Source organism: Oncorhynchus clarkii, chromosome 1 (genome assembly GCF_045791955.1).
Source record: "Oncorhynchus clarkii lewisi isolate Uvic-CL-2024 chromosome 1, UVic_Ocla_1.0, whole genome shotgun sequence".
In the NCBI taxonomy this organism is placed as follows: domain Eukaryota; kingdom Metazoa; phylum Chordata; class Actinopteri; order Salmoniformes; family Salmonidae; genus Oncorhynchus; species Oncorhynchus clarkii.
Window position 1 is genome coordinate 64,929,482 of NC_092147.1, and position 13,758 is coordinate 64,943,239.

The 13,758-nt window shown below is 43.5% G+C and overlaps 1 protein-coding gene across 2 annotated transcripts in view; it reads right to left on the reverse strand.

Moving 5' to 3' along the window:
- Positions 1–13,758, reverse strand: part of LOC139416874 (parkin RBR E3 ubiquitin protein ligase) — a 101,755-nt gene that overhangs the window by 79,150 nt on the left and 8,847 nt on the right. For both annotated transcript variants that reach the window (XM_071166039.1, XM_071166031.1), the window contains exon 2: positions 11,007–11,170. In XM_071166039.1, coding sequence (XP_071022140.1) covers positions 11,007–11,170 — 164 coding nt within the window. The remainder of the gene's footprint in view (positions 1–11,006; positions 11,171–13,758) is intronic.

Here is a 13,758-nt window from a genome sequence, read left to right on the forward strand (position 1 = left end):
GCCATAAAATGAAATCACATACCACTGCAGTAAATTAGATCAAAACACATAAAAAATGCCTAAAGATATGGATCATACAGCTACGGATTTTTATTTATTTTTTATTACCTAATCTGTTTAGGTACATCTCCGTTTTATAATTTCCAATACAGCTGCTGTACCATTTCAGGGCAACACGTTTTCAATCTACCCCAAAATTCACAATTAAAAAGTGTTTTGTCACTGAAATTATATGCAAATCCATCAGTCATTTTAGATCTAAACCCCTCCATTGATGCAGAAGTAGGCTAAACAAACAGGGTCTGGCGTTAATCACTGACGATAGCTTACTCTCCTGGAAAGCTTTCAAGTTTCATTTTTGAAGTTTGTCTCCCTGAAGTTTCTTTGTAGCTCTCAGTGTGGGAGAAAATACAAAATAAAATGTTTTTTTAAAAACTCTCCCCTGTCAAAAACCATAGTCGGGTAAACAACAACAGGAAATGTTTGTTTCAAAAACACCAGCATTTCACTGGAGGAGAACTAGTGAGCTGACAACTGAGCATAATCAAATCTCACATGCAACTCTGGTGATTGGGTGCGAAAGGAAATATGAAAAGAGAAACAGTTCTGAAAGGTGTGCTTGTGTCACCAGCTGTCAAGGCTTTATCTTAAAGTGTTACTTTTCTTATAAATGGTAGCAGCCATTCCAAATCAGCCCCAGCCTAGTGCTTAGACCTGCAGCCGTACACTAGATCTGCAAAGACTGGAAAGGATCCAAGTAGATTTGTTTCATGGAGTTCATTTTCTGAGAACGGAGTAAAAATGTGTGATGCAAATAAGCTGCGGCAGGTAGCGCAAACAGGTCCTAGTTAAAGCAAAGAGCTTATGTGAGAGAGAGAATAGCGAGAGAGAGGTCCCTCATTTGTGAACTAATCCATAGAAGGGAGATAATTTCACCCCGAGAAGCCTGGCGTGCCAAATGACTGGCAAAATATAAAAACAAAATGTGTTTGATCTGGTTCATTTTCTCGGGCTCAACAGCGTGGATTTGTTTTTTTTTTTAATGATATGGCGTTAATGAAGAACCTGTGGCTGAGGCTGAAAGTTCTACTATGCGAGACAGCTAGCACAGCTCAGACGGTATGATGGATCTGGAGCTAGCAGCTTTAGCTTTACAGCCAGACTGAGGAAAAATAACTAGGTCGTTCCACCAATTCAGTGCCTTCACCTAATTGAAACATTCTGTCACAAAGAGCACATGTTAACTTCATTTAAAAAACGTGTTGTTTTCCCCATCTCAAAAATACTACAGTAAGTGCCAAATAAAGTAACATGGTTGACTAACAGGATTGACGATTTCATCTTAAATCAGCCGTGAATCCCCTTGTGACAGGGGGAATGGAAGCTTGTTCTGTGCAACAGGGAGGGGCAGTTACATGCAAGCTTCACCTTAAAATGATTCACAAAATCACATTAAATAAATATTTATAAATCAGAAATGACGTTTTCAAAGCAACAAACTAACTAAGGACTTTACAATGGTGGTGAAAACTTGGAGACATTTTGGGGTTAAGTGGGTTAAAATCTTCCTAGAAGTCATGAGAGGGTGCATGGAGGGACATGTCAAAATGCTGAATTTTGGCACTTGAGCAAGTCTTTACTAGTATAGTAAATATAATCTATTGAATTCGCCATGAGGTCTATATTAAAAATGGCATTTCATTAAATATTAACATGCTTTTAAAATGTAATATTGGTGCACAATTTCTACTTAAAATATCAAAGGGACGCAAGTGGCAACCATTTCCTGGAATGACAACTATAATTAGTTAAATAGAGACCAATATATTTAAGATTGATATTCCCATTGGTCTCTATTCAAATCTGAATTCAACTGTATGGAAGAGTTGATCACTTAGCTACTGCAAAGCACTTTGTGACCACTGCTGGGGTGCAAATTCCTTTATGAATTAAATCGGATTGATTTGTTGATCGCCCCTCCACAGCTCTGCCACATCAGCTTTACGTTACTGCCGTTTGTGACCGTTTGATGCGTTACTTTACTGCGGTCTAGAACCCCTGATTGTAACCAGGGAGGTGAGGAAAGATAACGACAGCGTGACTACTTTCATGTTCCTTCAAAGTCAAATGTCTGGTTTTATCAACATTTGGCAACAGTAGTTGACAGACCTGATATCAAATAACTTCCGGTTACACACACACACCTGCGTGCGGACACACACACACACACACAAGCGCCTCCAACCTTGGCTTGTCTGTTGAGATTTTTTTTTAAATAATGTAGAAGGCAGGTACAAACGTGGAGCTAAATAAGACACAATTGACTGACATTGAAAACTAAATATCCTTTCCAATAACTGCAACACACAACAAATTGACAGCGTAAGTACATCTGTGCTCCCCACAGGTGTTTAAAGAAGGTCTCCTAGCGGCTGATTCCTCTCCCAGACACTAATTGGAGGCATCAGAGGCCCAGGGAGCATTAGTGTATTCATGTTGCATGCTTGTGACCTTTCCACACTCATCCTCTGCTCTTAGGAGGGCCAGACCAACAAGTCTGTAACCACTATTTTAATGGACAATCTGCAAAGGACCTGTGAATTTCCCCATGACTCATGAAGGAGGTTTCGACAACACATCATCAATAATTGCATTATAGATCAAGTCATTTTGGGAAAAACGTCGGCTGTAATATGCTTTTTCTGCACAGCAACATCGGCCCATTGGGAATTAATAAAGTTCATTGAAGTGAGGTGAATTGAACTAAACTGACTGTTTCCCCTGGATAAAGGTAGGAGTCACTTGAGCAATGTCGCACAATATCAAACAAGTAACACTAAACCATTCAAGGCCGCAAAGTGAAAGATACTGGAGTCTTTAGTGGCTCAGTCCCTAGCATGCAGACAAATGTTTGTGAAAGGCAGAGCAAAGCACCTGAAATCCTGTGAAGACTGTGAATAATGTGGGCTGGGACTCCCAACTCCCTGTGCAGCTCATTCTCTACAGTGAAAAAGCTCAGCGCCACTCTGCAAAAAGAAACAGTGTCTGCGCCGATTGTTTCACTGCAATTAGCAGGATAGAACTCCTTGTCTTATTATATGGTTGAACAAAGTGGCAACTCAAGGACAAGGAGATTGGATGACGGAATCAACTTGTCTTGTATGGGGTGGGGACTCACTCCTTAGAGTACCTGTACATCAGACATCAGACATGCAACAGCGCCTCTTCAACCTCAGGAGGCTGAAGATATTTGGCTTGTCACCAAAAACACTCACAAACTTTTACAGATGCACATTCAACTGAACTGCCTGTTCACCCCACTATCATCCAGAAGGCGAGGTCAGTACAGGTGCATCAAAGCTGGGACCGAGAAACTGAAAAACAGCTTCTATCTCAAGGACATCAGACTGTTAAACAGCCATCACTAACATTGAGTGGCTGCTGCCAACATACTAACTCAAATCTCTACTCACTTTAATAGGTAAAAATTGGATGTAATAAATGTATCATTTGTCACTTTAAACAATGCCACTTTATATAATGTTTACATACCATTACATACATTACTCATCTCATATGTATATACTGTACTCTATACCATCTACTGCATCTTGCCTATGCCGTTCGGCCATCGCTCATCCATATGTACATATTCTTATTCATTCCTTTACACTTGTGTGTATAAGGTAGTTGTTGTGAAATTGTTAGATTACTTGTTAGATATTACTGCACGGTCAGAACTAGAAGCACAAGCATTTCGCTACACTCGCATTAACATCTGCTAACCATGTGTATGTGACCAATAAAATTTGATTTGAGACCACACCTAGCAGGCCTAATGATTAAGATAAATCTGACATGTTGTAATTTAGGCCGTGTCATTTCTGAGTAAAAGGAAGGGATGGAGCAGGAGGGATAACAAAGAAAAAGAGAGGGGGAGCGGAGGGGGAGGAAGCAGGAGCAGGAGGGATAACAAAGAAAAAGAGAGGGGGAGCGGAGGGGGAGGAAGCAGGAGCAGGAGGGATAACAAAGAAAAAGAGAGGGGGAGCGGAGGGGGAGGAAGCAGGAGCAGGAGGGATAACAAAGAAAAAGAGAGGGGGAGCGGAGGGGGAGGAAGCAGGAGCAGGAGGGATAACAAAGAAAAAGAGAGGGGGAGCGGAGGGGGAGGAAGCAGGAGCAGGAGGGATAACAAAGAAAAAGAGAGGGGGAGCGGAGGGGGAGGAAGGGCGACGTGGAAGGGAGAATAAGAGAGGAACTTGTAGGCTACTGGAAGGGAGCGCGCGCGAGAGAGAGAGAGGAGTAGAAGGAAGTGTGAAAGAGATGGCACTCCCTCGGGGATGAGAAAGCTAATAGAGCACATAACAGTGAACGCTCCTCTCGTCACTACAAAATGTCAGAGGCACACATCTCAGACTGTGGCAGTTAAACACCAGTGACTAGCGACTTGTCTGTGCCTAGAGGCCTGGCACTGTGGCGTTCAGACTCTCTAGGACCGATGATAACGTGACACGCATAGCAACAGCGCTTTACCTGGCTTAGTGACCCGGCGTCAGAGTCTGCTAACTAACCAGGGCCTGGTTTCCCGATAGTGATGGAACTTAGGTTTATGAGTGTTTTAACGATGCATCTTTCCCACAAATTGAACATGCATTTCCCTAAACACCACGGAGAGAGATTTCTAAGTGCATTGTTGGATAATGGCGCCGGGGGGGAATGGCTGCCATGTTACGGGCTTGTAACTTATTTTTTGTACATAATGTTGATGCTACCGTTTCTTATGACCGAAAAGAGCTTCTGGACATCAGAACTGCGATTACTCACCTCAAACTGGATGAAGATTTTTTATTTAATGAGTCCGACGTGAAGGATATAGTGCTTTCTCGAGACCAGGCCCAAATCTCTGTCAATCGCATGAAAAAAAGACGGAGAAAGAGGGGGCAGAGATCGGGGTGCCTTCTGAGACATCGTAGGCAAATGGATAAACCACCACTACCATCTGTACTATTGGCCAATGTCCAATCATTGGAAAATTGCCTGGAAGATCTACGATTAAAACTATCCTATCAACGGGACATTAAAAACTAATATGCTCACTTCGAGGCAAGCAACACTGAAGCATGCATGAAAGCACCAGCTGTTCCGGATGACTGTGTGATCACGCTCTCCGTAGCCGATATGAGCAAGGTCAAACAGGTCAACATTCACAGAGCTGTTGGGCCAGACGGATAACCAGGACATGTACTCAAAGCATGCGTTGACCAACTGGCAAGTGTCTTTACTGACATTTTCAACCTCTCCCTGACCGAGTCTGTAATACCTACATGTTTCAAACCACCACAGGGACCACTTTGTCCCTGTGACAAAGGAAGCAAAGGTAACCTGCCTAAATTATTACCGCCCCGTAGCACTCACGTTGGTAACCATGACGTGCTTTGAAAGGCTGGTCATGGCTCACATCAACACCATCATCCTGGAAACCCTAGACCTACTCCAATTCGCATACCGCCCCATCAAATCCACAGATGACGCAATCTCAATCGCACTCCACACTACCATTTCCCACTTGGACAAAAGGAACACCTATATGAGAATGCCGTTCATTGACTGCAGCTCGGCGTTCAACACCATAGTGCCCACAAAACTCATAACTAAGCTAAGGACCCTGGGACTAAACTCCTCCCTCTGCAACTGGATCCTGAACTTCCTGATGGGCCGCCCCAAGGTGGTAAGAGTAGGCAACAACACATCTGCCACGCTGATCCTCAACATCTCTCGCCCCCCTCATGGGTGCATACTTAGTCCCCTCCTGTACTCCCTGTTCACCCACGACTGCGTGGCCAAGCACGACTCCAACACCATCATTAAGTTTGCTGATGACACAACAGTGGTAGGCCTGATCACCGACAATGATGAGACAAAATATAGGGAGGGGGTCAGAGACCTGGCAGTGTGGTGTCAGGACAACACTTCTCCCTCAATGTGAGCAAGACAAAGGAGATGATCGTGGACTACAAGAAAAGAAGGGCCGAACAGGCCCCCATTAATATTGACAGGGCTGCATTGGAGCAGGTTGAGAGCTTCAAGTTCCTTGGTGTCCACATCACCAACGAACTATCATGGTCCAAACACACCAAGACAGTCGTGAAGATGGCACGACCACACCTTTTCCCGCTCAGGACACTGAAAAGATTTGGCATGGGTCCCCAGATCCTCAAAAATTCCTACAGCTGCACCATCGAGAGCATCCTGATCGATTGCATCATCGTCAGGTATGGCAACTGCTCAGCATCTGTCCGTAAGGCACTACAGACGGTAGTGCGTACGACCCAGTACATCACTGGGGCCAAGCTTCCTGACACCCAGGACCTATATACTAGGTGGTGTCAGAGGAAGGCCCCAAAAATTTGTAAAAGACTCCAGTCACCCAAGTCATAGACTGTTTTCTCGGCTACCGCACGGCAAGTGGTACCGGAGCGCCAAGTGTAGGACCAAAAGGCTCCTTAACAGCTTCTTCCCAAAAGCTATAAAAATATTGAACAATTAATAAAATGGCCACCCGGACTATTTACATTGACCCACCCCCTTTGTTTTTACACTGCTGCTACTCGCTGTCTATGCATAGTCATCTTACCCGTACCTACATGTACAAATGACCTCGACTAACAGGTGCCCCCGCACATTGACTCGCTACCGGTACCCCTGTATATAGCCTCATTATTGTTATTTTATTGTGCTAATTTTATTTAGTAAATATTTACACAATACTGATGACTGCGCAGCGCCTAGAGCGATATTACCACTTAGGCCTACTGATGCAAATATTAAAGGTAGCTTATTTGAATGCTTACCCTATAAAAATATATAAAATTATTGATTTGGCACACCACTGAGCACATGTCATTAAATACACTGCTCAAAAAATAAAGGGAACACTAAAATAACACATCTTAGATCTGAATGAATGAAATATTCTTATTAAATAATTGTTTCTTTACATAGTTGAATGTGCTGACAACAAAATCACACAAACATTATCAATGGAAATCAAATTTATCAACCCATGGAGGTCTGGATTTGGAGTCACACTCAAAATTAAAGTGGAAAACCACACTACAGGCTGATCAAACTTTGATGTAATGTCTTTAAAACAAGTCAAAATGAGGCTCAGTAGTGTGTGTGGCCTCCACGTGCCTGTATGACCTCCCTACAACGCCTGGGCATGCTCCTGATGAGGTGGCGGATGGTCTCCTGAGGGATCTCCTCCCAGACCTGAACTAAAGCATCCGCCATCTCCTGGACAGTCTGTGGTGCAACGTGGCGTTGGTGGATAGAGCGAGACATGATGTCCCAGATGTGCTCAATTGGATTCAGGTCTGGGGAACGGGCGGGCCAGTCCATAGCATCAATGCCTTCCTCTTGCAGGAACTGCTGACACACTCCAGCCACATGAGGTCTAGCATTTTCTTGCATTAGGAGGAACCCAGGGCCAACCGCACCAGCATATGGTCTCACAAGGGGTCTGAGTATCTCATCTCGGTACCTAATGGCAGTCAGGCTACCTCTGGCGAGCACATGGAGGGCTGTGCGGCCCCCCAAAGAAATGCCACCCCACACCATGACTGACCTACCGCCAAACCGGTCATGCTGGAGGATGTTGCAGGCAGCAGAACGTTCTCCACGACGTCTCCAGACTGTCACGTCTGTCACATGTGCTCAGTGTGAACCTGCCTTCATCTGTGAAGAGCACAGGGCGCCAGTGGCGAATTTGCCAATCTTGGTGTTCTCTGGCAAATGAAAAACATCCTGCACTGTGTTGGGCTGTGAGCACAACCCCCACCTGTGGATGTCGGGCCCTCATACCACCCTCATGGAGTCTGTTTCTGACCGTTTGAGCAGACACATGCACATTTGTGGCCTGCTGGAGGTCATTTTGCAGGGCTCTGGCAGTGCTCCTCCTGCTCCTCCTTGCACAAAGGCGGAGGTAGCGGTCCTGCTGCTGGGTTGTTGCCCTCCTACAGCCTCCTCCACGTCTCCTGATGTACTGGCCTGTCTCCTGGTAGCGCCTACATGCTCTGGACACTACGCTGACAGACACAGCAAACCTTCTTGCCACAGCTCGCATTGATGTGCCATCCTGGATGAGCTGCACTACCTGAGCCACTTGTGTGGGTTGTAGACTCCGTCTCATGCTACCACTAGAGTGAAAGCACCGCCAGCATTCAAAAGTGACCAAAACATCAGCCAGGAAGCATAGGAACGTAGAAGTGGTCTGTGGTCCCCACCTGCAGAACCACTCCTTTATTGGGGGTGTCTTGCTAATTGCCTATAATTTCCACCTGTTGTCTATTCCATTTGCACAACAGCATGTGAAATGTATTGTCAATCAATGTTGCTTCCTAAGTGGACAGTTTGATTTCACAGAAGTGTGATTGACTTGGAGTTACATTGTGTTGTTTAAGTGTTCCCTTTATTTTTTTGAGCAGTGTATATTGAGACAAATTACAGACAGTAGCCTAGAAGCAGCAAAATAGAACTCGATTGAACATGAAATGTATTTAAATATGTTTATATTTCAATGGAGTCATCTCAGTTTTCATTTGAAGCATATTTTTAGGTAGCTTGTTTGTATGAATTGCAAAGACATTGGCCACTTTGTATTTGTAGTCGACTTTCTATCCATCTCTCTGTGACAGTTATCGGCTGTCACAGAGAGATAGATAGAATCACATGGTTTATGCTTAGCAGAGATCTTCTGTGAATAAAGTGACGAAGGAGGGGAAACAACAACAACAAAAAAGCATGTGCGTGCGTCCGTCATCATGCACATGTTGATTTTGTACATCCACATCAGACACGATCAGGACAGCAGGTTGAAATATCAAGACAAACTCTGAACCAACAATATTCATTTGTGGACAAGTTGAAACACATGAAACATTCATGGACATTTAGCTAGCTAGCTTGATGTTGGTAGCTAATTTGTCCTGGGATATAAACATTGGTTTGTTATTTTACCTGAAATGCACTGAAGTCCTTTTTTTCCCTGGATCTTTGTACAATTTTACTCTGACCATTAACTCACAGATAAAAGGGTTTCCAGTAATCTCTTCTCCTGTGGACTTTATATGGCAGTTGGCAACCGACTTTGAGGTGCATTACCACCACTGAATGGAGTGTGGACCTCAGCTCAGTTTCCAATCACCCATGTGGGTATATGCACCTAAAAACCAATGAGGAGATGGGAGAGGCGGGACCAGTCAAAAGTTTGGACACACCTACTCCTTCAAGGTTTTTTCTCATGCCAAGATTGTGCAAAGCTGTCATCAAGGCAAATGGTGGCTACTTTGAAGATTCTCAAATATAAAATATATTTTGATATGTTTAACACTTTTTTGGTTACTACATGATTCCATATGTGTTATTTCATAGCTTTGATGTCTTCACTATTATTCTACAATGTAGAAAATAGTACAAATAAAGAAAAACCCTTGAAAGATTAGGTGTGTCCAAACTTGACTGGTACTGTATGTGTACATTTATTTTGTAACGCGAGCGGTGTGGTCAGCATGTTAGCTGTTCTACGAGTGGTCAGAGGCAGGCGTTAGATCACGAGCGTTTCCAAGTGCAACGTTAATAACGATGGTTTTTGGGAAACAGCTCAGACTTAACGATGCTCCTATGAAGGTATTAACAATGAATGTAGCCTTAAATTGCTTTTGGGAAATCAGGCCCAGGCCAAGCAGAACAAGAAGGAAGGATTTAGTGCTGGAATGGTTTCATATCTGGTGCCAGTTGAAGAAGTTAAGGGCTAGGTGTTCTGTGTGTGTGTGTGTGTGTGTGTACGCGCGTATGGATATATTCTGTATAGGCCGACTTATCATCATTATCATTTAAAAGCACATCTTAATAAGCACCAGTAAAATAATCTAGCATCATTACTCAAGAAGAAGGTGAGTAAATCAGCGAGCACATTAGGGATTTGTTGATCACAGCATCAAACTGAGAACATTTTGCTATTTCAACCGAGCTTGAGTGCAAAAACTGATCCATTCCTTGCCCTCAGTTATTTGCTATGAATGGTATTCTCGCTTCACAAATGTATTTCAAAATTCAACAAATATAAATGACAGAGAAAGTAAGCATACACCTAGAGCCAAAACTGGAAACACGCACAGAAAGGGTCATCTTCGTGTCTGTTGAATGACGTACAGTAAACACACACACTAGTCACCTTCATGTCAACTGAAACACATGAATCATTGGTCCAGACACAACCAATGAGAGAGTGATGTGTGCGTCTCCACGTCATTCTCAATAACTTTGTGCCCTCATGCTTCACTCAATGCTTTGAGGCCCTTTATTCTCCCCAAGCCCTTGGGGACAGACAAAGCCATTCTGTACACAGGCTGACAAACACACAGTGTCTCAATTATACTCTAGGGGGCAGAGTCGAGTCACAACGCTACGCCCCCACTGTGCTAGCACCACCATCAAAAGCTGAGACCCACACTTACTCCAGCCTCAGGAGCAATCTATCAGGGGGAAATGGAGCTCAGGTATAAAATGTGCAGAGACAGCAGAACTGACTGGAGAGACACAGTCGGGAGTCAGAGTGGGGAGTGTGTGTGCCTGGCTCCCCAGCTGCTCCCTGTGATCCTGACTGTTTTGATGCATAATTAAGATAGTCAAACTTAATGAAGCACTGTGGACTAAAGTTCACGGGATCCCCAGGCTCTGTTTACACTGTTGAGAGTCAGGATGGGGAGAGAATGCCAGGCTTCTAGCCTTCACCGGAAATACTGTGTAGAGAGTGCTGAGAGTGAAGGTGTGAGTGTGTGCACCCATGTGTAAGCGTGTGGTGGGGAAATTAGGGCATGAGTAAACAAAAAGACACACCCTACCACTAATTGCTATACAGACAACCACACACACACACACACACACACACACAGCACAGCACAGTCAAAAAGACAGGGTCGAGTGAAATGAGAGAATGATGACCTTACCTGGAGGGTGCAATCGCTGAGCAGCTCTCTGCCAGCAAAGATGACTCTCAGCTGCTCCGGCTGTACCCCCTGCAGCCTCCCCACCTTCTCCTTCAGCACTGCGATGCTGGCCCCCTCCTCTAGCTCCACTGGGAAGCCATGGCTGGAGTTAAACCTTACATACACTGGAGAGACCGAGAGAGGAGAGACTGGTGAGATAACTCAGAGACAATAGTGAACAATAAACAGAGAATAAAGCTTGAGAATGAGAGAGAGAGAGAGAGAGAGAGAGAGAGAGAGAGAGAGAGAGAGAGAGAGAGAGAGAGAAAAAGAGATGCTTGTGTGTCAAAAGAGGCAAAAAGAGAACGAGACAAGAGGCCTGAGGGGTCAGAGAGGGGAGAAGAGAATAAAAAGGCGATAGGCTAGACAGAGGGGACCTTAACACAGAAGAGGAGGTGGACAGACAGTGGAAGTGGAGAAGAAAGAGAGGGAAAATGGGTACAGAGGAGAGAGAACAAGAGAGGACATGAGGAGAAATAACGGGAATCAGGGAGAACAGATGATAGACAGGAGAAAACAAAGAAACAGGATTTTAAAATTCAGCCGGCTAAGCCAATATGAAAATCCCGAACCCTTCATTAAGATGAGTGAGATTTGGAGCAAAGGTATTCTTTCCTGCTATCATTTCTATTTATTATTTTAATTGAAATGAGTCAACCTTTTCAGAGCCCCTAGAGGCAAGGAGATACATTCAGGACTGTAAAATGGCTGATCGGGGAAATGTCTGCAATCAAATTGGAAATTATGAGCCAATGGAGATGTGTAGACTACTTAGGCATGTTTAAACACACACTGGTTTTGATATGCATTTATTATGGATCCCCACTCTTACTGGGGCACAGTAAAAATGAAGGCAGTAATATACATAATAATATAATTTTTAAACATTAAAAAAACATTTTACAACACGGTGCCCTCCTGACACTACTCTACTACAACACACAATCCAGGTGTAAGTGTGTATGTTGTGTGTGTTTGTATGTGTGTGGTTGAAGGAATACATTATGATGCGAGGTGAATAGACAAGTGAGCACACACACACAAAAGCATATAGACTAAGCATACACACATAGGCAATTCCACAATAACGAAATTAAGTTGAGTGTCCGATTTTTCACTTAAAAAATGTACAGTACCAGTCAAAAGTTTGCACACACCTACTCATTCAAGGGTTTTTCTTTATTTAGACTATTTTCTACATTGTAGAATAATAGTGAAGACATCAAAACTATGAAATGACACATATGGCATCATGTAGTAACCAAAAAAAGTGTTAAATCAAAATATATTTGAGATTCTTCATAGTAGCCACCCTTTGCCTTGACAGCTTTGCACACTCATGGCATTCTCTCAACCAGCTTCATGAGGCATGCTTTTCCAGCAGTCTTGAAGGAGTTCCCACATATGCTCAGCACTTGTTGGCTGCTTGTCTTTCACTCTGCAGTCCAACTCATCCCAAACCTTCTGAATTGAGGTCAGATGACTGGAGGCGAGGTCATCTGATGCAGCACTCCATCACTCTCCTTGGTCAAATAGCCCTTATACAGCTTGAAGGTGTGTTTTTGGTCATTGTCCTGTTGAAAAACAAATGGTAGTTCCACTAAGCGCAAACCAGATGGGATGGCGTATCGCTGCAGAATGCTGTGGTAGCCATGCTGGTTAATTGTGCTTTGAATTCTAAGTAAATCACAAACAGTGTCACCAGCAAAGCACCCACAACACCACCTCCTCCATGCTTCACGGTGGGAACCACACATGCGGAGATCCTCCGTTCAGCTACTATATATCCCACAAAGACATGGTGGTTGGAATCAAATCTCAAATTTGGACTCATCAGACCAAAGTACAGATTTACACCGGTCTAATGTCCATTGCTCGTGTTTCTTGGCCCAAGCAAGTCTGTTCTTCTTAATGGTGTCCTTTAGTAGTGGTTTCTTTGCAGCAATTCAACCATGAAGTCCTGATTCACGCAGTCTCCTCTGAACAGTTGAGATGTGTCTGTTACTTGCTTGAACTCTTATTTGGGCTGCAATTTCTGAGGCTGGTAACTCTAATGAACTTATCCTCTGCAACAGAAGTAACTCTGGGTCTTCCTGTCTTGTGGCGGTCCTCATGAGAGCCAGTTTCATCATAGTGCTTGATGGTTTTTGCGACTGCACTTGAAGAAATGTTCAAAGTTCTTGACATTTTCCGGATTGACTGACCTTCATGTCTTAAAGTAATGGACTGTAGTTTCTCTTTTCATATTTGACCTGTTCTTTCCATAATATGCATTTAAGTCTATCTTCTGTATACAACCCCTACCTTGTCACAACACAAGTGATTGGCTGACACGCATTAAGAAGGAAAGAAATTCCACAAATTAACTTTTAACAAGGCACACCTGTTAATTAAAATGCAGAGAATGCCAAGAGTGTGCAAAGCTGTCCTCAATGCAAAGGGTGGCTACTTTGAAGAATCTAAAATATATTTTGATTTCTTTAACACTTTTTTGGTTACTACATGATTCCATATGTGCCATTTCATAGTTTTGATATATTCCCTATTATACTACAATGTAGAAAATAAAGAAAAACCGTTGAATAATTAGGTGTGTCCAAACTTTTTTATTCTACAATGGTACTGTATGCCAAACAAAAACAGAAGTTGACAAAAACACATTTACAGGAACAACTGTGCAGGTGCAAAGTTTGATAACATTGATTATGGTCAA